Source organism: Musca domestica, unplaced genomic scaffold, assembly GCF_030504385.1.
Source record: "Musca domestica strain aabys unplaced genomic scaffold, Musca_domestica.polishedcontigs.V.1.1 44, whole genome shotgun sequence".
Classification (NCBI taxonomy): domain Eukaryota; kingdom Metazoa; phylum Arthropoda; class Insecta; order Diptera; family Muscidae; genus Musca; species Musca domestica.
In genome coordinates this window covers 7,404,580-7,430,772 of record NW_026712334.1, presented here as the reverse complement: position 1 = coordinate 7,430,772, position 26,193 = coordinate 7,404,580, and the positions used below count along the sequence as shown (strand labels likewise).

At 32.8% G+C, this 26,193-nt stretch overlaps 3 protein-coding genes across 7 annotated transcripts in view; 1 reads left to right on the top strand and 2 right to left on the bottom strand.

The window, feature by feature from the left end:
• The first annotated feature begins 1,905 nt into the window (after window positions 1-1,905).
• On the top strand, window positions 1,906-5,976 carry LOC101889001 (uncharacterized). 3 transcript variants are annotated; one of them, XM_005181482.4, is made up of 4 exons: window positions 1,906-2,179; window positions 2,348-2,683; window positions 3,497-4,145; window positions 4,212-5,976. In XM_005181482.4, the coding sequence occupies exons 1-4, from the start codon at window positions 2,076-2,078 to the stop codon at window positions 5,523-5,525; spliced, it is 2,403 nt and encodes an 800-aa protein (XP_005181539.2). In that variant the 5' UTR covers window positions 1,906-2,075; the 3' UTR covers window positions 5,526-5,976. The 3 variants fall into 3 exon arrangements, with proteins under 3 accessions (XP_005181539.2, XP_019891616.2, XP_019891615.2); XM_020036057.2 differs by lacking the exons at window positions 1,906-2,179; window positions 2,348-2,683 and adding an exon at window positions 2,795-3,067; XM_020036056.2 differs by lacking the exons at window positions 1,906-2,179; window positions 2,348-2,683 and adding an exon at window positions 3,393-3,415.
• A 473-nt stretch (window positions 5,977-6,449) lies between these two features.
• Window positions 6,450-8,563, bottom strand: LOC101889179 (uroporphyrinogen-III synthase). 2 transcript variants are annotated; one of them, XM_011293366.3, is made up of 3 exons: window positions 7,935-7,952; window positions 7,771-7,863; window positions 6,450-7,596 (listed from the first exon to the last, which is right to left on the bottom strand). In XM_011293366.3, the coding sequence occupies exon 3, from the start codon at window positions 7,404-7,406 to the stop codon at window positions 6,594-6,596; it is 813 nt and encodes a 270-aa protein (XP_011291668.1). In that variant the 5' UTR covers window positions 7,407-7,596; window positions 7,771-7,863; window positions 7,935-7,952; the 3' UTR covers window positions 6,450-6,593. The 2 variants fall into 2 exon arrangements, with proteins under 2 accessions (XP_011291668.1, XP_019891617.1); XM_020036058.2 differs by lacking the exons at window positions 7,771-7,863; window positions 7,935-7,952 and adding an exon at window positions 8,458-8,563.
• A 4,518-nt stretch (window positions 8,564-13,081) lies between these two features.
• The window catches only part of LOC101889356 (moesin/ezrin/radixin homolog 1), a 70,777-nt gene continuing 57,665 nt past the window's right edge, over window positions 13,082-26,193 (bottom strand). For both annotated transcript variants that reach the window (XM_059127354.1, XM_059127353.1), the window contains 5 exons: window positions 20,582-20,761; window positions 15,818-16,584; window positions 15,363-15,750; window positions 13,375-13,593; window positions 13,082-13,307 (listed from right to left, as the gene is read on the bottom strand). In XM_059127354.1, the coding sequence (XP_058983337.1) occupies window positions 13,143-13,307; window positions 13,375-13,593; window positions 15,363-15,750; window positions 15,818-16,584; window positions 20,582-20,761 (1,719 nt within the window). In that variant the 3' untranslated portion in view covers window positions 13,082-13,142. The remainder of the gene's footprint in view (window positions 13,308-13,374; window positions 13,594-15,362; window positions 15,751-15,817; window positions 16,585-20,581; window positions 20,762-26,193) is intronic.

Here is a 26,193-nt window from a genome sequence, read left to right as displayed (position 1 = left end):
CTAAGAATGTGTGTTGCATGGTAGAATTAAGAAGGCAAAGAAAGTCATAATATAATTGGTCTGTTCCAGAACTGCAAAAATGTGAAAGTTTTTACTACGATAGACGCTTTTTCCTTAATGATATCGGAGAAAATTGCAAAACCACTAGATTCTGGCAGGTTCTGGAGCAGAGCACATATCTTTTCAATATTTTCTAAATTATTAATTTGATAAATTATTAATTTGACAACATCTCATTGTCAAAATTTGTATTTCAGATATGGGAACCTGCAAAGATAATCTCATGCAATCATACGATTTTTGTTATTATTATTATTTGATGTCCACACATTGTCAAAATTAAATTTTGTAGATCCTCCTTAAATATTAGCGTAAAGATGAAAATCAATTTATTTTTTCTTTTCGACTAAATTTTTTGCCATTTTCACGCCTTTAAGAGGATATAAAAGTCCAGAAAGAATATAATCTGGAACAGAAGACTAAAATATTAGCCTCATAAGTCATGTAAATTTTGATTATGAATGTTTGAATTGTTTTAATGTATCATTTTGCAGCATCTAGAACAAGTATGAAGACCGACAAAATCAAGCCTTATTTTCCTATAATACTGGTAAAAGATTGACATGCTGAATTTGTTCTTAATTTTATTACAGAAAATTGTCAGTGAAAGATGTCGTTTTATACAAAATCAATATAGCAGGTATTGTGAAGATTTTGCTAACATTTTTCATTATTTTTGTAAAATATGCCACTCGTCACACGTAAATATTTCCGATATGAATAAAAATGTTGTTTGAAATATAAGGTGGTAGAGTACTTCAGAAAAGGGTTGCTATATTCGATCTGGCAATTTGTTTGCTATGGTATAATTATAAGAATTTAGCAGAAATACCTAGCTGATTGGATAATTCTTTTATGCTTACAACCATGGTACAATAAAAAGCTATAGTAGAGCTACCAGCTGATTACAATTTTTTCTAACTGTGCCCAACTTCTTCCAATTTTGTGTATGTATTTATTGTTTTGAACGCCAAAAACAAAATATTTTCAAAATCAATGATTGGAAGAAACGTACATCGCAAGGTGCAGGTTAGAAGTAATAACCATTTTTGCCATGGAATTGAAAGCTTAAATAGTTTGGTTCATATTTTTTAAAGAAAATTCAGATATTTCATTCATCTTTCACGCTTTTTGAAGAAAAATATTAAATTAATGAAAACAACTTTTTGCGTATAATTCTGACAGGAAGCGGGCACAGCCTCAGGGCTGTAATTTTATAGTTTTACAAAGCTGTTCTACATCTTTATTGTACCATACTTACAATGTAGAAAGAAGTATCGATATGTCCAGCAAAAATAGAATAAGCTATTTTCTTTTAAAACTAATCTGGTTAGCAAAGTGCGATTTGAAATGTCTGAAAAATAACGAAAAATTAGACTGTCAGCGCTTCCTATAGAAAATTAGCGAATATATTTGAAAGTAACTGTCAAATTCATTATTTATTTAAACCGAGAGAATTACATAATCCATGCAAATCTATACAAAACTGGAATTCTTGTTATATAAACATTATTTATTAATTTTTTCTTTGTATATTTATTAACTTTTTATTTAAAAATGGATTTGGTGCATCACTGACAAACCCCTACAAACCTGACAGTTAACACATGTCTTTCATTTTTAATTTTATTGTTTTATTGCCCATCGAAAAGCGATTAAAGTCATATGTGTATTCTCAAGAAGATAATCAGTCGGTTTTTTACATTATAGAAACACGCGTTTCCAAGAATTTGTTACCTGGCTTCGTATATTCAAAATACCTCAACGAAAATGCTACCAAAATATGCAACACTGCAGACAGGTACGAAATACATAAACCATGACATATTTCAGATAAATGTCATTCGCTTACTAATTGTCATTCAGCGTGCTTCTTGACAAGCGCTGAGGCGGCATTTGTGTAGTTTATTTAATCATCTTCCTCTCAAAATTTTATAAAAAATTAATACATTCAAATAATTTGTGAAATATAAATTGAAAATATTTAATATTAGTGTAACAAAAATCCGTGTATAATGTATAATAATGTTATACTATCACTGGCCATGAGCATATTACCAGTGCTGGCCATTGGTTTTGTGGCCATTTTGGTGATTTATAAAATTTATATTAAAATACGGTGAGTAGAGGAGTGAATATGTTTGGATACCAATTAAAAGTATTTCAAATGACATTGCTAATATACGCGCGCCATTTCTTGTTTGGCCAAATCTAAGAACAAAACACATTGTACTTTACTCTGAGGCATTTTAACATTTGCTTGTGTGTTTTGTTTCTCTATTTTTAGTTCACGCTTCAGCATCATCGTCAACTGTTGGTTTTGTAATCACAACACAAAGGTACCCTATTTGGAGGCCAATAGCTGGGTATGTCCATCCTGTGAGCAATATAATGGCTTCGACAAGGATGGGGACTATAACCGGGAAATTTATGAACAACTAGATTGCAGTGGTATCTCGGAGAAGCGATTTAATGTCAGCCAATCATCGGCATATCCCCCCAAACCGGCGACAAATGGCTTTTGCGATGAGTGTAATGAAGCACAACGCCTTAAGGTGGAGAAATTGGCACAGTTTGAGCCAAAAAATGAATCCCATTTTGATGAGGAATTAAAAGTTTATCAGTGAGTATCCTTGTCCGAAATTCTTATGTAAATTTATTACATGTACAACATCTGTTTACTTAAATGCTCATTTTTGTCTACCTGTATACCACCTCAGTACCTTTTAAGCAGGTTGTTGTTGTTATTATGATACAGCTGTTCCCATTGGATGAGATGTGTAAAGAATCAGCAAAACAGAATGTATTAAGAGTAAAACAAAAGGCTTTGTTAAGATGTCATAAAGGATCAAATGTAGAAAAAATGGAAGAAAACAGATGGTCAGAAAAACTATTTGTTATGGCAATTTTGGATTATTTGTGAAAAATCCTTTTTTAAGCCAGGCATTGTATTATCTGGGAATGTGGGAAATGCGCAAATAGGATGGACACCTTTTTTGAGAGTAATGTAATTCCAAACGAAACTTTTTAATACACTTATCAATTTTTAAACATTTTTTTTCACAGCCTACTATTAAAGTAATTAAGAAAAGCTACATATTGGAGTCCCTCCATTGCTTTGTTTTTCCAGTGCAAACCAGTAACACATAAAGACCTGATTTATCATTAAACGTTTAAAAAGTTTTACAATCCTAGAAATGTAATCTAATTCACAAGATGCATCTTGTATTTACATTGAAATTCAATATTGATTCAATATTTGTATCAATGAAAACGTTTAATGATAAGATAATGTTACTTTTTCTTATTATTTTTTCTTAATAAGATACAACCAGAACAGCCTTCGTATGTTAAAGTATATTAAAATAATTGATAAATATCAGTGTGTGTATAAGATAATTAATTTTTTCCCCTTCACTGTCTTCATTTTTTACAGGGCTCAATTAGAAAAACAGTATGGCCTTTGTTCTACATGTGATCGTCATTTGAATAAGGTCCTGCGCGAGAAAAAGAAAATGGTATTGGGTTCGAAATTTTTGGACTTTATAATTAAAGGAGCCGAAACCTTGAAACAGCCACATCTAACGAAAATCGAACATGCCATACAACAGACACGAAAGCAAAAACTACGCACCTGCATTATTGTTTTAACATTATTTAATATTTGTTGTCTTTTCAGTTCGATGCCTAGCAGTACGTTGAAAAGGGAACAAATCACAAACATTTTGGGTGAATCTGTGGGACAACCCATATTTTTGTTAGCCTCACATTTCATTGCCTTTACCAAGGTGTTGGCCACATATTGGGATGCTATAAAGCAATTAAATATTATCATGAAAATTTCCCTATTTTCGAAAACAATTTTTATGATGTTAATGTATTCGATGGGCTTGAAAGTAAATCAGTTAAATTTTTCAACATTATTTGTGGGTGCTTATCCTTTTGCTTTGTTGGGTCTTTGTTTTGTGCATAATATTGTAGATAGTTTTCGTTTAACCAGATATACAGCATTGTTGGTTATTTGGAGCATTTTTGCTGGTGGCTTAGCGGACCAGGAATTGTCTCTGTCGCCGCAGGTTTTAATGGTGAGTCAACGCAGTAAAATTAAAAAAAAAAAAAATATTTCAACTGACTTTTACTTTTCTTTCTAGTTTCTGGCTTCTATGGTTACTTTTGTAATGGCTGTTGGCTCAAAACCTGAACCTTCGCCCAAGCTGCATGACAATACGGCAAATAGTTTCCACAAAATTTATTCAGAGGATTATTTAAGTGATGATGAGACCATGAGCATGTTAAGTCAACAATTAAATGGCAGCTGTGTATCTATGCGTAGTGTTAAATCTAATAAATCTTCACCCATTAAGCCTATCAACAGTACCTCACCTCGTTTGGCCAAGTCACCCTTAACCTCATCGGCATTTTCATTAAATCAATTGCCAAGGAGACAAATTTCCCCAAATTCCAGTTTTAGAAGTTATGCTGGAGAAGAAAATCAAACGTTAAGACCAGTCTTTGCAACACCTATGCCAATGCCACAAACACGTCAAGGTCTATTTGCTTCAGATTTACAGTTGAACAACAGACCCACACATCATGGATCTACTTTTGGTCTAAATACTTCAATGACCAGTGCCAGTGTTTTTAATAATTCCTTTGTGGAGCCCCGGGAGCAATCTCGTTTAGTCAATCAAACTCAGGACAATGACGCTTCTTTTTTCACAGCTGGCAATACAACTGCCGTTTTCAACGGAGACAACACATTTGCCCAGCCATCACAACAACGTATAACCTCAGGCATATTCTCACCGTTTTCGGCCTCCACTAGCGCGGTCTATCAACAATCATCCAATCCTAATCCACCAGCAAGACCCAACAGACTGTTGTCGCCAACTAGATTTAGCACCACAAATTTGTCTCACAACAATTCCGCTAATGCCTCATGGCTTGCTGGTGGTTATTTTAATCAAAGACAATCAATGTCAGAAATTCCAAGAAATGGACTGTTATTGCAATCAGTTACTAACCCTTTGACCCCCATGGAAGAGGGTCTTTCAAGGGCATCATCACATTCATCGGGATTTGAGTCACAACATGGAGGCGCTGGAAATCCACTGTCGAGGGAAAATTCTCTGTGTCCAGATGTTAATGATTATCACCAAAGAACCCTAACTATGGATAATATAAATGGTTTTCAACCAATTGATTCACCTAGTCTGGGAGCGTTTTCGCCAAGACCTTCAGTGTTTTCAAATCCTTCTCTCAATAATATCAATGCCTCTCATATGAACAGTGATGTTTGGCGGCAGTCAGCTTTTAGTCGACGACCAATTAACTCCGCCACATCCGTATTTTCATCCCGCACCAACACAGACTCTTTTAACCTGCGTAAAATCAACGAGGAACTGCCATCCATTAAGAGGGGCGAATTGTTTCAACAATGGAAAGAGGGTCAGACCATATCGTAACAATTACGATACTCTCTTTTCACCTGCCTTCCTGTCGCCCTCTCAAAGTGTTCACATAACTGTGCACAAATAATTATTTAAGTTCTTTTGGTTCTAAGGTTTGTACAGAAACAAAAAAAGTTGTAATTTTTATATTTTGACTAAGAAAATTAGGAAAAAATTGTATTCTTCTTTTAGTCATTAACTACTCAGTAATTGTTTTAGTTTTTTTTTATTTACTCAAACTGAACTTTATTTTTTTAGTTGAATACTTTATTTACTATTTGTTAATGTTATTATTGATGCAACTAAATAGGACATACTAGGAAATTAGATTTAAACACAAATTTTATATTAATTAACACAAACACTCACTGCCGTTGTTAAAAAGACTAATTATTAATATTTTATGAAAAATGATTATACCTATATAGAAAAAAATAAAGAAACAGAACAATTTAAACTATTTTAAGTATTAGCTGTATTTTTGCATTAATAAAAAATTGAAAAAAAAATTAAAAATTATGTGATAAATTTTTAATTTTGGGTCACTTGCAATGCCAGTCGCCACCAAATGATGGCAATTTATACAGTATTACCAAAATAGATCACGAAATACCAGCCATAACCAACAAAAAATAATTTTTCCGTAAGCAGAAATTGACCTAATTACAAAACATATTCAATGAAAATAAGGCTATAGGCTCAATTAATCCTTCCCGTTGTCAATGCTCTATATATCACTAACATGAGATGATAACGATTGAGGGATAAACACACAAAATACCGAAACCTAATAGCCATTCCAAAATATAATCTCCTTTTATATGCCTCTGTATTAAATGGCTAATGTTATCACAGATTTTCGATAACGTTATAGACCGGAAAGTTCTCAAAAATCCGTGGTTCAACCAAATTAACTTCCTATGTAAAAATATGCTCATGTTTCTGCAATGTTGAAAAATAACATTTATTAAAAAAATAACAATAATATTTTAAACAAATTTTAATTCTAAACAATTTCGTTGTCTTTTTTGCCAATATTTAATTTGTACCCGAATTATACAAAAATATTTACTTATTGCCAAATTACTCTTGCAGCTGATGCTGTGATTCCTTTAATAGGTTCTCCCGACTTTCTTGGGGATTTATTAAAACCTTAATCAAATGTTCCACCGTTGGACGCTCGGCAGTACAATACACTTTCAGTCCTTTGTTCTCCAAGGCACGGCGGGTGCTAGGTCCAATTGCTACCAAACGATATTTATCCATTGGTACACCCTTTGCCTTAAAATACTCACAGGCACAATTAACACCCGATGGAGAAAAGAAAGCCAAAAATTCAATATTGTCTGCCTGTAAGGCAGCTTCCATTTTTTCACCCAAATCAGGACTACATTTAGTTTCATACACTTCACATGCATCTATGCGAAATCCTGCATCGCGCAGCATGACACTCAATGTGTCTTGGGCCAAATTACTGCAGGGCAGCAGGAAGGGAGCCTCCTTGTCACCATCAAAGGCCTCGATTATAAATTGTCCCAAGGCACGGGCATTTCCGGTTTGTTTACCATGTGTAAACAGTTGATGCAAGTGATCGTGGGCCATATTGTGTGTCACCTCACCAACAGCATAATTACGCAACATTTTCCAACCGCCTGGCATTTCCTGTTTATCCAAGGCCTTGATGACAGCCTCCACACAACGGGGACTGGTAAAGATGATGCCCTCATAGTCATCGGGATGTTGCAGCTTTGCGTGAAGTTTTTCAAGATTTTTAAAGCCAAAACTTAAGGTGGGCACAAATATCGGATGGAAAAAATGTCGCTGTAGCTCGGCAGCATATACTTCGGTGCTTTCCGATTCTGATTTGAATATAATGACAGTACGTTGACGACTCATTCTAAAATACTACCACGGCACAACACAACGGAGAAGGCGGAAAGAACTAAACAAGCAGTGTAACGTTGTTAACGTTACTTACACTTTGGTGTGGGATGATCGACACCGTTGATGAGATGTCACAGCTTCCTCTCTGCTAACTTTTCCTTCTTGTTTGTTCGTTTTGTCTGTTTCTTTTTGATACGATTTCCTAAAATTGATTAATAGTTTATTTCAAATTAGCAATAGCACTATATGATGTGTTTTTTTGGCTACTGCCGTGGACGTTGTTAGCGAATTGCTTGCACTGATCAAACATGTAATGCATTCGAACAGATGTTTTGCTGTTGTCGTCGGTGGCTTTGACCGTGTATTATTTTATTACCTTTAGTCAGCAGTCGTTTGTTTTGTTGGCAATGTTTATTTTTGGAGCATTTACTATGCGATTATGCAGTAGTTGTTTTTTCATTGGGCGCAGCTGCGGGCAATCATTGCAAGTGAAAAATAATGGCAAGCAAATTGACAAAAATTATTGAAAACAAACTTTACCGGTTTGTTTATGTGTACACAATTAAAACACCGACTCCTAGCAGCACACCATTTGTATATTCTTTTTATGCATTACAGATAAGCTACATGTTTTTGTAATGTCAGCTGATCAACTATGAACATATGGAGAGTGCTCCAAAATAAGCGTGCAATAAAAAGTGTAAACAACTAAAAATAGCCATGCCGAAACATTTACACACTACACCAAGCATGCGAAAAAAGATAAATCAATAAAATTTGGTTTAAGTCATATGTCAAATCATGTATAAAGGGAGAATTGCAGTTAACTTATTTGAAACATAATTGTGAGGATATCTTATGCTCATCCAGATTTAAAAATACCCAATAACAGCAACCAAGACTGGTACTCCTATATGAGTATTGTGTGCAAACGTGGACTAATATCATTTTTTTTTCAAAAGTTGAAATCCAATAAGAACCTAAAAAGCCAAGGTACGGCTGAATATCAGGGGCATGATGATTTTCTAGAAATTACTGAATAATGAAATTACAGTCGACTTACAGCAGAGGGTTTTTGTAAATAAATATGTTCACATTTTGTTTATATTTTCAACAATTTATATTATTTTATAAGAATGTATTTTTAAATCAGTTTATCAATTGAACTTATTTCGGTTCTTACCAACACTTAGTTTACTGTGAGACAGCAGAGCTGCATTTTTACGTACTGTGTTAATTATATGGGTACCTTTACACTATGTGACACAAAGAATGGAGACAAAAATTTGCAACTTTGTTAATTTCTAAAATGTGTCAAATTGCACAATCTTTCAATTCCATGACAAATCTGGTTAAAATTATTAAAGCGCGCCCAGCAATCTCCCAATCATTAAATTTAAACATATATTTTTTTTTTTAATACACACAAAATTGGCAGAAGACGGGCACACTTTGAAAAAATTGTAATCAGCATGGAGCTCTACCTTACCTTTTTATTGTACCATGGTTCTACCCATGGCACAATTACAGAAGGTAAAACAAAGCTTCCCCCTAAATACATTTTTTTGCTTCTGGTGCCCCTATTCTGTCATTACATATATACAGTTTGTATATGTGAGTGTATTGTTTTGAATAAAAATAAATAAAATAAGCAAAACCAATTGTTGCATACTTAGATGTATATTTGACACTATAGGCTCCTGTACATAGCTGCATTTTCCTAGCTCCTTGAAGTTGAGCAACCTTTCTTTTTGAAACATGATTCTACCTATCTTGTTGAGCCATGGAATGAGCCACTTTAAACATGATGGTACATAACCATGCTTGTGGCATATTTGGTGATATGCCATAAAGGGATATCAGAGCGGCATTCTAATCCTGCCTTCGTTTTCTCTTATAATTTGACATTAATATGCCATACCGTTATGCCAAGCTGCTTATGTATCATCAACTTTCGTTTTAGGGAAACAGTCTGTGAACATGGTAGAAGAATATAGGTAGACGCATCGAGGCAGCTGCTGGGACAAACCCATTTTGGAATTAAAAATGTTGAATGAAAAATTATTAAAATTTGTAAAAATTGTTGAAAAATGCATATCTTTACAACCCACGATTTGTGTCGTATAAGAAAACATATAAAAATCTACTTATATTTGAAAAGAAATTTAAAAATTTTTGACATATCATGCTCCCAAGCGTTGATGCATCTACCTGTATTTTTCTACCATGGTTTGTGAATAAGAAATATTCTACAGAACATTTCAAAAGAACTTTTCCCAATTCGCGAATGCAAAATCACTTCGTACAAATACAGGCTGTTAGTCCCAAAAATTGAAACACATTTTTTTTGGAAAGTTTATAAAATATATATCATTTTATTTTCATTTGATTATTATTACTTCCTTTTCATTTTATATTTACTAATTTTAATCATATGTCGTTGCTATTATTATAAAAATTATAACATTTTAAATATAAGCGAAATTAATTACTGCAGGCTAGGTTAAAAAATTGCTTATTTAATACGTTTTATGGTGTTTTATCTATTATTTCCTGTTTAAAACCGACTTTTATTAATAAAGGAAATAAATTGTATTAAGACGATCGTTCGCTAAACAGAAATATTCATTGTTAGCAATTTTCCTTTTTTATGAAGACAAGCGAAATTGGTAATATATATACCAATTAGTTTTTAACTACATATATAAATTCTGTATTTCTCTCATATTTGTAAAAATATTTCTTACTAAAAATCTACTGAAGAAAAAATAAAATACAATAATGATCATAGCTCGTTTGGTTTGTATTTAATTGTGGTTTAATCAGTAAAGTACGGAATGGCTAATAAAATACAGCGTTTTAGTGTTAGTCTATTATTTTATTTTTATTTGATCAGTAGTAGACGGATTAGTTTTTTTTTTTTTATAGGAATACGCTTTGGGAGAAGCCGTCAAAAGAATTCGAAGAGAATCGGACTCTTATATCACATTTTCTAAGAGTTACAATTAGCCAAAATTTTGAATCTTTGTGGTGGAGGGGTGAGCCGATATCATCCATTTTCAGACTCAATTAGCACTAATAAAAATATTGGGATTTTACAATTTGCACAAAATGTGATGATCCTCTCTTGTTCAATTAGGTAAACTCAAACTCGATTTAAGTCTGATAATAATGTTTGGCCCTATTACCGTTGTCGTCGTTGTCGCAAAATGAAGTCAAAGCGACAATAAAAGGTTGTCGTTTTTTGTCGATAGCGATGAATGATTGCTGCTATCATTGTCGATACAACAGTCGACGTGAAGTCGTTTTTAGAAAATATCTATCGCCGAAAAAAACTGTGATGACATTTTATTTTTTAGTCGACGTTGATATTTTAACCATTTTGTATTTGATATTTGACCTTGAAAATAACAACAGCAAAACAATTTGGAAATATTGAAGTCTTTTCCGACACTGGTCTAATAAGATCCTAGCGCTAAAAACCTCAATGCTGTGGCCAATTGGAACAACTCTAGTTTAATAAAAACTCTTTTTAGAGGCAGTTATTTTTACCCTTATTCCGGGAAACTAATTTCCCGGATCCACTTACCCGATATAGGAAATATAGGTGTCGTTTAAAAACTTATACCTATACCTATCCAATATGTGGTCACATGATCACCGAAGGCCGGCTACATACTTACAATAACTGTTAAATTTCACGTAGTCGGTTGAACGTAACCAGAAGAGAATATCTCTTTACCCTGAAAAGGTATTAGCACAATTTTTTTAAGTTGTTGCCAAATTTTATTTTATTGTCGATGTCGCTTCTATGCCTTACCGTAATACCATTCTTGAATCATAGCGACGGCGAGAGCGACTTGCACATAACGTCGACGACGACTATATAAACGATTACCGTAATTGGGCAGATTACGATATACCTAGTTTTGACCAAATCAGATACTCCCTTAGGATTATCGTGCGCAACAAACAGGCGTCCTGAAACGGATTTGGTCCAAAGGGTCTTAGGGTCTAAAACCCGTCATTTTCATAAGGACCGGTATTAAATGATATATACCTTCTGTAGCCATATGGCTGGGGGTAAAAACGGTAACGTTTTTAAAGCATGGGCCGAAATGCTTGACTCACAGAAGAAATTGGTAGTGGAAGGCATTTTAGTTGGGCAAGGTTGGAAAGAACACTTTATCTACTTACACCCATTCGAGAAGTGTTGTGCCTTTACTCTCGAGGTCCTCTACTCCGTCCAATTCTATTTCCTGCAAAAGGGAATTATGGCAACAGACGAACAATTTATAGCTCTTTATCGAACACAAATTTATTTCAGAAAGATTTTCTGTTACTGTTATTTGTTTAATATTAGGAGTAACAAATTAGGCAAATTAATTTAAAGCTGAAATTGTAGGAAAATTAAAAAATCGGTCTAAAATGTATCCCAATAATTCACTAAATTCCTGTTTCTAGTGCCTATTGGCAAACTGGGCTGGCTACATTATCTGAAGTGATGTTATATTGGAGCCAATGTGAACAACATTTAAAATCTGAAAAGTCTGATTGGAGCCCTAGATTTGGTGAGCTCCCCCATTAATAATGCGAAGAATACTACGTACAGGCCGATGACTTAGCTTAGCGAATATTTTTGAGAAAGAATTCCTGTATCTGAGATTGCCACCCATAAACCATATTTTTAGTCAATCCGATCGATGTCTCAAGTTGGCAACGTAACATAAAACAAAGTAATCTCCCAAAACTGCAACTAATTGCAATAAACTAAAAAATAAAACAAAAAAACATTTATTGTTTAAATAAAAACTTTAATTTTTACTCATTAAAAATGTTTCTTTTTTTATATGTATATAATAATAAAGTTTTATTTGTTTTCTTGCTTTTTAGGTTTTTATATTATATAAAAAACTTAAAAAACAAAAAATGGAAATGCAAAACAAAGTTTCTTTTTAATATTTATTTTTAAAAAACAAAAAATAATAATGTTCAATATTTCTCTTTCTCTTTTTTCTCTTATAAGCGTTTAGTTTTGTTTGCGACATTTTTGAAGACATGTTTCTTTTATCTTTCTTTCTTTCTTTTCTTTAATTAATATATTTTTAAGCTTTTCTTCTTTTTCTTTACTAAACATTTGTGTTGCTAAATTACGGAATTTCGTTACATTACTTTATATGTTTTTGTATTTTGTTTTTATTAGATAAATGAATGGTCTTAAAGTTGTTGTTGTTAACGTTAAAGTTTAAATGTAGTTTTTCTTTTTAATTGAATGATTCTTTCTTGTTTTAGTATTCATGTTTCTTGGAGAATAATTATGCATAAATTTATAGATAATATTGAATTTTGTATTCATATATATATGGATCAACGCAAAAAGGAAAAAATATTATATATTTATTTATAATAAAAGGAATTATAATTATTATCTAACGAAATAATAATAATAAGAATAGTAAAGTAAACATGGTAGTGTTTTGTTGATTTGGAAAGAAAGGAGGGAGAGACCGACGAAAAGTTTTTGAAAAATTAAAAAAATGGCTTGCTAAAATGCTTTTTCTAAGTTGGTGTTATAGAAAATAGTGCTAATACCCGAAAAACAAGCTTTTTTCCTTAGACAGTTTTTATTTGTAGTTGAATGATTGTTTGATATTTGCTTTAGGGACTTGTTGTGTTTTGTTGTTGTATTTTAACAAAAAGTAAAGATTTTCTTTTAAGAGAAAAAAAAAACAAGTGGGGAAATATAATTTACATATTTTCAAATTGGTCAACACGACGTTTTGTATTGCCTTTACGGATTTCACGTAATGTCTTGTATTTGTCACGGCCTTGGCGCACGTTTTCACGATGGATCTTATCGTTCGGGGTTTCCTTTGTGTCGTCCCGGGATTGGGCCAAATCTTGTTTCAAGGCCTATGGCAAATGAAAATAAAATTAATTAATAAACAATATAAGAAGAATTTCAAATCATCACATTTACCTTCAATTGATCGTGTAAACGTTCATTACGTTCAGCCAATGTACGTCTATCCTCAATGGGATCTTTGATATGTTCATCGGTATCTAAATCGCGTGATACATCACCACCAGCATCACCGTTGGTGAGTTCTTCTTCATTTTCATTTTCGTTTTCATCTTCGGCCACATGATGATGTTGGGGAGTGGTTGAGGCAGCCAATAAAGCGGCAGCAGCTTCAGCCTAGAAAAACAAAATCATGCAAAATAACAATTTATTATTAATGTATGAAGATAGCATTAACTTATTACCAACTGATCACAAATTATGTTTTTAAATGAGAATTTAGTTGACATTTGAACCAAATGTATTTCTTAGTTATGAATCTATTCCAAAAATAAAAACCACATTAAGCATTACAATAGAGAAGTTGTGTCTGTTTTTATTAGAAAACAAATAAAAGTGGTGCGGTTTATATTCAACAACTCGGATGTGAGTCATGGGTTTGATAAATTCCTTCAGAACGAAAAAGAGCTAATATCGTTAGACTATGAAGCAAGGCACATGAGAGACATGAGACCAGTGAATTGTAAGTGGGAGAACCCAATATTGCGTGCTATTAGGTTAAATTTACTCCCTTATCGGGATCATAGGCTTCTACTATCCTTTGATCTCTTGTGCACACGTTTTCATTTATTTTCAGCATAAACGCTAATAGACCGCTGATCTTCAAATAACTATTTTCTTAAACGTAACTTAACTTTTAAAAGTAGTTGGATTAAGTTTTGACAGGACCTAAGTGAGTTAAAGAGCACCACCAAAGTAAGGATCAACTGAATTAAAATAGATTCTAGTTTAAAACCTTAAACCTCAGGAAGTAGTTTCGTTGCCTAATTACTTGCTGTTGCTCAATAATTAATCTAATCTATAAGATCTGATGTGAAATCTAAACATAACATAAAAATTGTTCAACTTTTTATATTATAGTGATACCAAGGACTAAACCAGATAATGCCCCCGAGGTCTTAAGGGAATCTCTCGTGGAACATTTTTCGGCGGGACAGTGAGATTGACTATATAGTAAATTCAACTTATTCAAAAAAGCGCGTGAATTCTACTGAGAATGGCATGTATTAAAATCATAGAATAGTGATACTTAAGAATGAGCCAGATAATGTGAGATTAACACCATGGTAAACCCATTATTTTTAAATAAGGGCGTGCATTCTACTAAGGATAGCTTGTATTAAAAACATTAAGAAAAATTCCTCTTTAAAGACTGGAGGCGATTTACAAAATTGGTCTGAATGTTAAAGACAACAGAGGAACCCAAAACTTGCTGCACATAACAGCACAGGAATTGTGTTTATATTAATTTAAGTCAGAGAATATCGCCAATGGTCTAAAGGAAAACTGTCACATTTGAAACATTTACCCCTGGGAAAGGTTAATCCATCATATTTAAGCAAGGATGTAAATTCTACTGAGGACAGTTGACCATATCAGTGGGTAAATCGTAAGCTTATATTGATTTCTCTCTAAAGACAAGAAATACTTTGAACTAGAACATAGTGATTTTCATTATTTTTGTGATAGACAGATTAGTTTATGCCTTCTCTAGTACCATAGGTCTTCTGTTTAAGATCGTGAAGATCTTCTCTCGGCGTTTCTGTTGGTCTAATTTGTAATTTCATGTCTAAGAGGTTTTAAAGCACTTCCTAAAAAATCATTGGCTTTATTTACAGCAAACTAAGCTAAAGCACATAAAGCACATAATTTCATGATTTTACATATTCCTCTTCGATAAAACTAAATATAGAATAAATGTTCTACAAGAATTATTTAATTATCCACGAAAAATATCATCCGATGCTATAATAGGGAACTTTTTAGTCCCAGTTTAAATTGGATTTCTTTATTTCTTGTGACAACCAATGCTTTCAAATCATCATTCGATGCCCCAATTAAGATTTAATTTCCTTTAGATTTATTGCTTTAACAAAATAACGCACCTGTTTACGTCTGGCCTCTTCAACTTCGTCTTGCAGACGTTTGGTTTCTTCATCCTTTTGATTGACCTCTTCTTGGATGCGTTGCACTTCCAATTGTTTAGCCATAATTTCTTCTTCCAATTTGGCCTTTTCGGCAGCTTCCATATGTTTGGCTTCCTCCAAACGGGTTAACATGGCCTGCAATTCCTTCTGGCGCAATTCCAATTCGTCCTTGGAGGCTTGCAATTGCTTCAATTGTTCCTCCAAGCGGCGGATCATTTCTTGGGCTTCCATTAAATCCTTTTGGGAACGTTCCATGTCCTCTTGCATTTGCTTGAGACGATCTTCGTATTCTTGTTGTTTCTTTTCGGCACGTTCGCGGGCAGCCAAGGCCAATTGGAGCTTTTCACTGGGAAATAAATGAAAAAACAATTACTTTTCATTTAGGGAAAGAAGAGGCATTTAGTTTTACTTACCGTTCTTGTTGTTTGGCATTCTTTTCTTCTCTGGCCTGTGCCTTCATTTGTTGTACATCAATGGTATCGGGCTTGCGACGGCGCATATACAATTCATGATTACCCATGCACAGGGCCAAAATACGTTTGTTGATCCTCACACGTGGGGCAAAGAATACAAAGTCGGGAGCCTTCTTATCAATGGGCTTGATGATGAATTTCTTGTCCGAAAACGAAATGTTACGAATCTCCGACCAGGGGAAACCAATTTTGGGTGTTAGCTTATCTTCTTGTTCGTAGATGTTCAAGCCCAAGGCATCGACGCCCAACCACAGCTCGGTACCTTTCTTATTCTTAATTTCGAAATAATTTACACCATACATTTCCAAATCCTGAGCAATTTTCAAATATTCCATCATGGCATCTTCGCGCAACATACCACGGTGTTCCTGCCACCAGGTCATAATGGATTGTTCCCATTCCTCCTTGGACATTTTGTGCTGATCGATAACACGCTGGGGCAACAAGCGATCGTTGGCCAAAAAGCCGGGTGCATGTATATTCTTGTTGTGATCACCATGGCGGGCTTGTACGGCGTAGGAGGCCAACAGAACCGATGTCTCTGGTGGACAGTAGATTTCATCCGATAATATGGCATTCTTAACTTGTAAATAGAATAGACGTAGGGTAATATCTTGAATCAATTCTTCGGCAACATCTTCAGGATAGAATTTAGCACGGAAGCGGAATTGTAGAGGATTTTCCTTTTTAACGTCTTGGTTCATAACCTATAAATGGAGGAGAAATAGGTATAGAAAATGAGTAAAATTGTTGTTTCTATGAATAAATAAATAGAAAACAATTCAAGAATATAAAAACAGAAAGAAAAAATCGAAAAATCAAATGAGATCTAAGAAATAAAAATGTATATTTTTGAGGTTATGATTAAAGTTAGGGGTTGTAATATTTTCTCTTATTATTAAACAAAAAAAATGTATATATATATATATATATATATATATATATATATATATATATATATATATCTATATATATATATATATATATATATATATATTTCTGCTGAACTTAAAATTGTAGACAAAATAAAATTATATGGGCATCTATAAAAAATTAAATTAAATAATAAATATAAACTAATAAATATAAAATTAATCTAAATAAATATTTTGAAAAAAAAATATTTTAGTTATTATGAATTAGTTTTGTAGTATTAATTTAAAAAAGTAATAGATTAAATTACCAATAAAAACTTAAAAACATATAAAAAAATAATCAATTTAATATATATATTTTTTAAATTAAAATTTATCTCTATTGAACTTGAAATTTTAGAGAAATCTAACAAATTGTTTATATTCTTAATAAAAATAAATTAAAATTTAATAATAAATAAAACATTAATCTCAATAAATATTGTAGGCAACATATTTTCGATGTTGCATATTAGTTTCATAAAATAAGTAAAAAAAATAATAAGTTTCAATTACATGTATTTTAAGTTTACAAGAATTCTACTGAAATGTAATGAAAAAGAAAAAAACAATTTTGAGGTTATGATATGATTTGGCAAATTGAGGTTATGTTGAAAAAGTTTCATATTTGCCTGAGTCATTAATTAATATTAAAAATGAATGTTGTAATTCAAAAAATTAGTTTAGCGGTAGAAATATAAAATAATATTTTTGTAATTTCAATAAATAAAACAAGAATATTAGTGTAAATAAAAAATTTTAAAATTTATTTGAGGTTATGTAAAATTTTCTGAACTAATATTTTACAAACAAAAAATCATCGCAATGTTGAGAACAAAATTAAAATTGAAAATAAAAAAATAAAGAACAAAGCCTACCAAAATTATTCAAAGTCATTAAAATATTATTATTTTTTTTTTTCATTACCCATGTCGAAAAAGGCATTGATCCAGTCTGTTGTAGAGTGCATTTTTTAGTGCGATTTTTGTTTTTTTTTTCGTGGAAAGCATTGTTTGAAAAAAATATATAAAATGTGATTTGATTTTAGTGATTAATAAAAATACGTAACTTAAAGTAGAACAATCTTTTGAATAGAATCTAAAAGGAAAAGCTTAAAAATAATGGAATGGATGAGTTTTTTTTCTATTATGGAAATATGCTTCTTCTGGCCATTACACAAGGGGACACAACTCTGCTTGCTAGCTGTTACTTTTGGGAATTTATATTCAAAGGTAGATGAACCCACCATATCTTCGCCATCACTATCTTCAGATTCATCGTTGGTATGCTGATGGCCATCGGCTGTACGTTTGTCCACATATTTTTTAACTTTTTTCAAATATTTGATTGTCTTTAAGGCTGGTGATTCGGGCTTTAGTTTCAAAGTTGTGCAATTAAAATTCAGTGTTTTTACAATATCATAGAGATTTTAAAAATAAATAATAATATTAATGAATATGTGAAATACTTCTTAAAATATATAACCTTAAAATAGTGCATATTTTAACAATAAAGTCTAGTGGAAAACATATATGAGATCAAAAAGTACCAGGAAAAAAATGAGAATGTCGCACGATAAGATGGAATTTTAGAAAATTCGTTGTAAATGGTGAAACAATTGGCAAAAAGACCTTTAAATATTGCTCTGATTCAGAATCAGCTAGAATCTAATTTTTGAACACAAAAAAAAAACTGGTAAGAAAATATGGTGATCTCCTCAAAAACTCATTTGCAATACAAATTTATTTAAGTTAGAGAGAAATCTAAGTGACTGTCAAATTTAGATTGTTTGATATGTTGATTTCAAAAAAAGTGTCATCTAGTTTTGACTTCTTTACGAGATTTGCCTTCCCATGTTATTTGGGCAAAGTAGTTCTTGTAAATCAAATTTAATATTTTACTCTTTTACTAGAATTTACCATTAAACATGTAAAGAATATTGGAAAATTAAAAGGGCTAAATTGGACTAAAGACATATGAAGTGTAGATGGCGCTGTATATTGGGCTTAATTTGCTGTTCATACATGCTTTTCTAGGCCGATTTCGGTTTATAACGAGATTTACCATTGAAGAGTTTAAGGAACACCAAAAATGAGTAAACACCAAGACGCACATGTGGCTGATGTGTAGATGGCGTTAGACAGTAATGTGATTTGCTTTTACTAGCAGCATTATTTTGGCAGTAGCGAGGCAGGCCCACTAGTAAGTTAACATGACGTTTTCTTCAAATACATGTTTGCTCGACAATGTAAGCGCAATTTGTAGGAGGGAAAAATAGAATGTTTGGCCGATTCGGATTGTCTGCATCTGATTATGGAACACTGCCACCTAGTTTTGATTTCTTTACCAGAATTCCTTTTCTAGCTTGTTTGGATAAAGTAGTTCTTAAAAGGGCAAATTTTAAATATCAATCTCTAACTAGGATATAACACTGAAAAAGCCAAAGTATATATAAACTTTTCAATTGGCTAACTCGGTCTACAGGTATGTGACACATAGATGGCGCTGGACATTCACGTAATTTTGGATTTGACAGCAGTATTACCTTACCCCTGCTTTTCCAGACTCAATTCGTTTATTAATGATCTTTTTCATTAAGATGAAAGGAACACCAAAATGAGAAAACCAGTACCATAAATGAGTAACGTGCAGATGGCGCTAGACATTCATATTTTTAGTTTTGTAGCAGTGTTAGCAGTAGAACGAAAGGCCGGCCAGTAAGAAAGCATGGTGTTCAAAAATGTAGTTCAGTTTTTATGTGATAAGGGTTGAATGATTTCCCGTCGTTCGAGTTACATCCATTACACCCATAAAGTTTTCCAAAAACTATATTTATTCGTGTAAACGTGTCAAAACATAGATGGCGCTCACATTAACATAGGTAACTTAATCTAAATTACAATATTGTTAGGCAAATTTGGAAGAAACTGGCATTTTTTGAAATCTTTGATCTGGGATTCTAAAAAATCCAAATCCTGAAACTGTATAAGTTAATTTTTTGGCGAAAAATTTGTGAGATTAGAATCGCATCGGTTACCAAGCAATATCGGATTTTTATGAAAACCTGGATCTATTTTGTAAATTTTTAGGAGGAAAGAGAAACTGAGCCCCAGGGTCAATTGCATGTAGAAGTCGCAGGTTTTATTCAAATGCTTGATTTTGTAGTATAGCTGCTGCAAATTTTAATATTTTATTACTTTTTAATGCGGGAAAGGATGCAAGAAATCTTTGAAAAAATTGTGTGACGAGTAGATGGCGCTAGATGTATGCACATTTTTGAATCCATACGTGGGACTATATTGATTTGTAGGAGTCGAAAAGTCAAATTTAGTTGGAATTTGTGAGTGGAGCCTTACATATCAAGAATCAGGAACTAATCTGATGTGGCCTACATATAATGACAATTTTATGTAGATATGATTTATATCTCCTGATTTAAATCTTAGAATGGCCTGCCTTCTCTCCTTTACTAAAATCCTATGCTGGAGGTACATATATCTGCCGGTAATCCTTTCATTGGTTTTATGGTATTATCTTACAAGGATTTAAAATCCTTAGACCCATCTTTGGAACATTTAAGAATTTATTTTTTTGATTTTTGTTTAATTTGTATATCTTACATACCTACGCATACATATAAAACCTATTACTTATTGCACTAAATGACATCTTATGCTAATTATAACTTGAATTTGAATTTAGACTTATGTTATATTTTACAAATGTTATATTTTGTGTACATAATAATTTTGCAATTAATCTATGATTAGTATTGCATTTCCCTCCTTACCTTTTTGTACAATTTAATCCATGTTGAATCGCCCTTGGAATCGGTATATTGTAGACCAAAGAACCAGACTTCACGCAGACCGATTGTTTTGACAACTTGATCGAATAGCTGTTTGCCGGTTGTTGTTTGCTGGATGGCAAATTCCAGCTCGGCATCCATAGTGGTAACACGGACATTTAGCTGCAAAGAGGGAGAGAGAGGAAGAAAACCATTAGAAACAGCGAATAAAAATATCAATTTTAAATAAGACGCTCGGTCGTAAAATCTTGTCAATTAATTGCATGGAATTTAAATGTCAATGAGTTAAGTCGCAAGCTCCGCTTCATTCCTTTACCCCCCGCCAACCAGCCCATTTTGGACCAAATCCATTGCATTTTTAACATTTCAATTGTTTTGACTTTATTGATTGCATGCTTGGCCAAATAGCCAGTCAAAATAACAACAAAACAACAAAATAATATTAGAAAGTTAACAATTGTCACGCTTATGTGCAAGTGTTGTGCTGCGACCAATGTTGGATAGGGGGACTACTGGCTGGCTGACTGTCGTTGTCCAGCGCAGTCCAGTGACAATAAATGTTAAAATGTTTGCATTTTTTCTGTGCTGTTGTTGCCAAGATAAATATTTGCCTTTAAGACATGAAAACGGAATTAACAATAAATGAGAAAAAAAAATTGAAATGAATAGTAAAAAGTTGGAAACTGAAAAGTTAATAAACCTGCCAATGAAGAAGACATTATTGTTTAACCCTCTGTATTGAGGAGTGTTTTTAATTTACTTAGTATTATGGTTACTTATTACCATATAAAGTGACCCGTATTTATCAATACTGGTCCATATATTTGGAAACAGTGTAGTACACACATTTCCAAGGTATTTTGAAGACAAGCCATGTAAAATGTTCGAAAATGTTAAAAAAGTAATAATTTCGGAAGCAGGCCCGTGCGTACGTCCTTGTTAAGCAGAAACACCTTTTTCAGCCCTTGGTCCAATTGAAATGAGACATGTTTTCTATAAAAATCGGACATAATATAACCATAGACTAAAGGTATAGACTAAAAAGTTTTAAAATTTACCCCTTCCGGCAGATGTCACAATGGTTGATCTTGGGCCAGTAAAGTCACTCGACTTCGAAAACTATTTATTCATTTTTCTGCTATTTATGTTCTATATTTTTATATTTCACGACATAGTTGGTTAATGTAAATGAAAACAAAGTCACTATTTTATTTTCAATTGATAAATAATAATAAATCATAAAAATATTCAATATTTGAGTTTTGAGAAAATTGAGTGCTCTCTCACAGCATGAACGACATCTATTGAAGCACTTTTTCGAAGATAACAGATGAGACAACTTTTGTTTGTCTATGATATAACAAGCATTTATTTACTAAAGGGTTATCCAGAGCACATATTTACTCGGGAGCAAAACTTGTTCGCGAACAGGATTGCTCGAACAGTGGATGTTTTTTACGGAGTCTACTATTCGCTCTTTTGTTTTGTGTGGGGCCACTCCTGAGTCACTTCTGTTTGAAAAATTAGAGTGAGGGCAGAATCACTCAAAATAGAGCAAATATTTGCTTTAAGAGCGATAATGAGTGGAAAAATGTATTATGTTTTCTGTTTTTCTGTGTGCGTGTGTGTGTAACATCAAACGGGTTTGATATTGCTGTGTATTGTAATAGAGGGAGAATATTGGGAAAGCGAGTATGATATTGAATAAAAAATACCCAAAAAAAGAAATTAAACAACTGTTTAACAAAAACTAAAACAGTGCTTGGCAAGAATAGAATGTGCCCGATTTTGAACGAATTATGCTCCCAATCAAAAACAAGGAAAATATGTTTGCTCATCGGAAAATTCAGTTTGCTCGGTTTTTTTGTATGCTCCCAGGAGTCCACTCTCTCGAATTCGAGTTAGTTTAACCATTTGAAAACAAACGAGCGAGTTTTCCGGAGACCTGTTATTATTTTTTGACAACCAGATCCCACGGGTTTAAAAACCTCAATTTAACCATGAATCACAAACATGAATGGGTGCTCGTTTCATATCGCGCTTCTTCCATTTTATAGACGAAAGTTCATTTTTGGCTTAAATGGCACATAATTAAGCAGAGTTGTCGATTTTAGAGTGAAGATCAGCCAGAACCATTGCAAAAGCTAGCAATGCCATTAACAAGAAGCGTTGCAAAAGCTACCAATGCATGTGAAGGTTTCCTCTGATTTCAGCTATTTTGTCCACATTTTTTTTTTTTTTTTGGTAAACTAAGGAATTTTTTGTGTAGAAGAAAATTGGAAGCTAAGGAATCAGTCCTTTTTCGATTTTGAAGCAAAATAAAGGAAAAAAATAGCCTTGATGGAGCTACTACGACAACGGAGTATGGAATCCAAATAAAATATCAACAAAGGAAGTCAATTGCCTTAATAAGAAAAAAATTAAGTGGAGTGACTCATATGCCAATTTAAATAAAAAGATCTCAATAACCTGCATTTAATATTCATTGAAAAAAGTTCACACAATATTGCACACCAAATATTGTAAGGGGGTTTTCCGCAGATGATGAGCCGCTGTCTGGGAGGAAAAATTGGATCACATGCACTGCATTTAAGCACGAGTTTTATGTTTCTCCATATTTCCGCTTGATTGTCATGTGCGCGTTTTTTTTGCAAATAAAAAAAAGACAAACAAAAGAGTAGACTTGCATAAGGCAGGCGACCCCATAGTCCCCCCACCCTAATCCAGAACCACGTTGTTTCATATATTTTGTTTTATCGGCTATCGTCATTTTCTCGAAATGAAGAAACAATAACATAAAAAAGCGTAGCCCACTTAAGAAGCCAAGAAAGAAGAAAATACATTGACAAAACGTTTCTCAATATTCAAAACAGATAAGCGAATCTCGTCCTCCTTACGCTCCCCCCGAAACTTATGGAAAATGTATATACAAAGCCAAGATATATTGCATGTGCCATGGCAAGAGATTAAAATGTAGAAAGACATGTGACTATTTTTTAGCTTGAATGATTGACTACAATGGGAGATACATTGTTGTTGTTGCTCATGTGTGGAGGCAGGGGCGTGGACTGGAGTGGGGTACTTCATTATTTAAGATATTATAATTTTTGCCATTTTACATGCATTATACATTCAAAAGATTTCCAGGCCTTCAATAGGTCCTCTATACATGGAAGATCTCTAATACAGCTACTAACAATAGAAAATCCTCAATAGGGGGTCTACAGAAAGAAGATAATCAATAGGTCATCTTTAGATAGAAAACCTTCAGTAGGTCTTCTAAAAATAGAAGACCTTCAATAGGTCTCCTATAGATCGAAGCCCTTCAATACGTCTTATACATATCGAAGACTTTGCATTGATCTTCTATTAGTAGAAGAGCTTCAATAGGACGGACTTCTATATACAGAAGACTTTGAATAGGTCTTCTATAGATAAAATACCTTCAATAGGTCTTCTATAGATGTATGACCTTCAATAGTTCTTCTATAGATGTATGACCTTCAATAGGTCTTCTATAGATGGAAGACCTTCAATAGGTCTTTTATAGATGGAAAATCTTCAATAGATATTCTTTAGAAGGAAGACCTTCAATAGAGATTCTATACATGTAAATTTTCAATAGGTCCTCTATAGATGGAAACCTTCAATAGGCCTTCTATAAATGGAAGACCTTTAATAGGTCTTCTATAAATGGAAGACCTTCAAATAGGTCTTCTATATATGGAAGACCTTCAATAGGTCTTCTATAGATGGAAGACCTTCAATAGGTCTTCTATAGATGGATGACCTTCAATATGTCTTCTATAGATGGAAGACTTTCAATAGATATTCTTTAGAAGGAAGACCTTCAATAGAGATTCTATAGAAGGAAGACCTTCAATAGAGATTCTATACATGTAAATTTTCAATGGAAACCTTCAATAGGCCTTCTATAAATGGAAGACCTTTAATAGGTCTTCTATAAATGGAAGACCTTCAAATAGGTCTTCTATATATGGAAGACCTTCAATAGGTCTTCTATAGACGGAAGACCTTCAATAGGTCTTCTATAGAAGGAGCCCTTCAATAGGTCTTCTAAAGATGGAAAACCTTCAATAGGTCTTTTGTAGAGGAAAGAACTTCAATAGGTCTTCTATGGATAGAAGACGTCCAATAGGTCTTCTTTAAAAGAATTGGGTTACTTTGCGATGTAAACTTTTTTATTTTCATAGCCCCATTTTCCTAAGATCTTGGGCTTTTTCCTATAATTATTTTATTGTGTGGCACAGTGTAATATTTTTATTAAAATACTCTCGAATATTGTAATAAATAATAGGTATTAAAAAACCACAAAAATTACAAAATTCTCGGAAGGGTATCATGAATTTTCTCGAAAAAAAAAATAAAACCCCCTTTCGCAGAAATCTTTATTTGTTTAATGCTTGTAATTTGTCGTTTAAGGGGCTTCCGCTGGACATTCTTTCTTGCGAAAAATGTTGTTACTTGGTCTAATCCCCGACCAAAAGCAATTGAACAGATACACCTATTTTTAACCTGATGCGTCAGCTCAAACGGCCAGAGGTATGCCGCCATTTATTGGTTATTCAATCTATTAATTGACGTCACCACTTTTACTTTCATTACATTCCATTTGGAAAAATGTTTGTTTTTCGCTCTAAACCTTTGTCTTATCATCGCGATGGCTTTTCGATTTCATCATTCTTTTGCTGCGTGATTTTTAAGAATTTATTTATTTTTTATCGCATGGGAGATATATTGTTTTTCTTTATTTTTTTTAAACATTTACTTGTATTAAGTTAAGGTTTTCGTTTGCTTTGGCGTTGCATGCAATGTTGTTGTTATCTTTTCTTTTCTCTTTTGTTTTGTTTATTTTGCATTTAACCTAAAATTGTTAATTGGATTTTCTTTTCGTTGGTTGGATTTTTTGCTGTTTTCTTTTTTTTCAAAACTCATCGATTCTGTGGAGCCTAAGCGCGGCTGGCGTATTAAATGTCAATGCGTTTTCACATGTTTCACTGAACACAGCATTTCGAGTGTTGTAAACGACGATGTAAAGGTTTATTTAATATTAAAAGGGAAGGAAATCTTTTTTTTTGATATTTTCGGATTTTAATTTCATATCCGAAAATATCAAAAAGATACAAAAGGGGAGGAAGATCTCAACGTATCTTTCAACTATAGAACATTTATTTTTTTATAGAAAAAATCTCTTCCTATAGAAAAATCTATTTCTTCATTTATGGTTATGAAAAAAAAATTACAGTCATGCAAGACCAATAAAAGATCACCAACTTTTAAAAGACTTATAGGAGATATTCCATATATAGAAGTTCTATAGACGTTCTCCAATATATGAAAGATTTTGTAGAAAAAATGCAATGTATAGAAACATGCAGAAGGTCCAATATTCTTGAACTTCTAGAAGGTCTCCTATCTACAGAAGCCCCATTAAATGTATAATATCTTGGAAAGACCTTCTATGCATAAAAGATCAATAGGTCACCAACTTCTAAAAGACTAATACAATATCTTCCATACATAAAAGATCCGTAGAAGGTCTTCAATCTATAAAATATTTGTAGAAAAAATGC

Coding starts and splice junctions, on each gene's coding strand:
- LOC101889179 (XM_020036058.2), bottom strand. CDS start 7,406: ATGAGTCGTCAACGTACTGTCATTATATTCAAATCAGAATCGGAAAGC.
- LOC101889001 (XM_005181482.4), top strand. CDS start 2,076: ATGTATAATAATGTTATACTATCACTGGCCATGAGCATATTACCAGTG. Junction 2,684..3,496: donor GAGGAATTAAAAGTTTATCA/GTGAGTATCCTT, acceptor CATTTTTTACAG/GGCTCAATTAGAAAAACAGT. Junction 4,146..4,211: donor TGTCGCCGCAGGTTTTAATG/GTGAGTCAACGC, acceptor TTTTCTTTCTAG/TTTCTGGCTTCTATGGTTAC.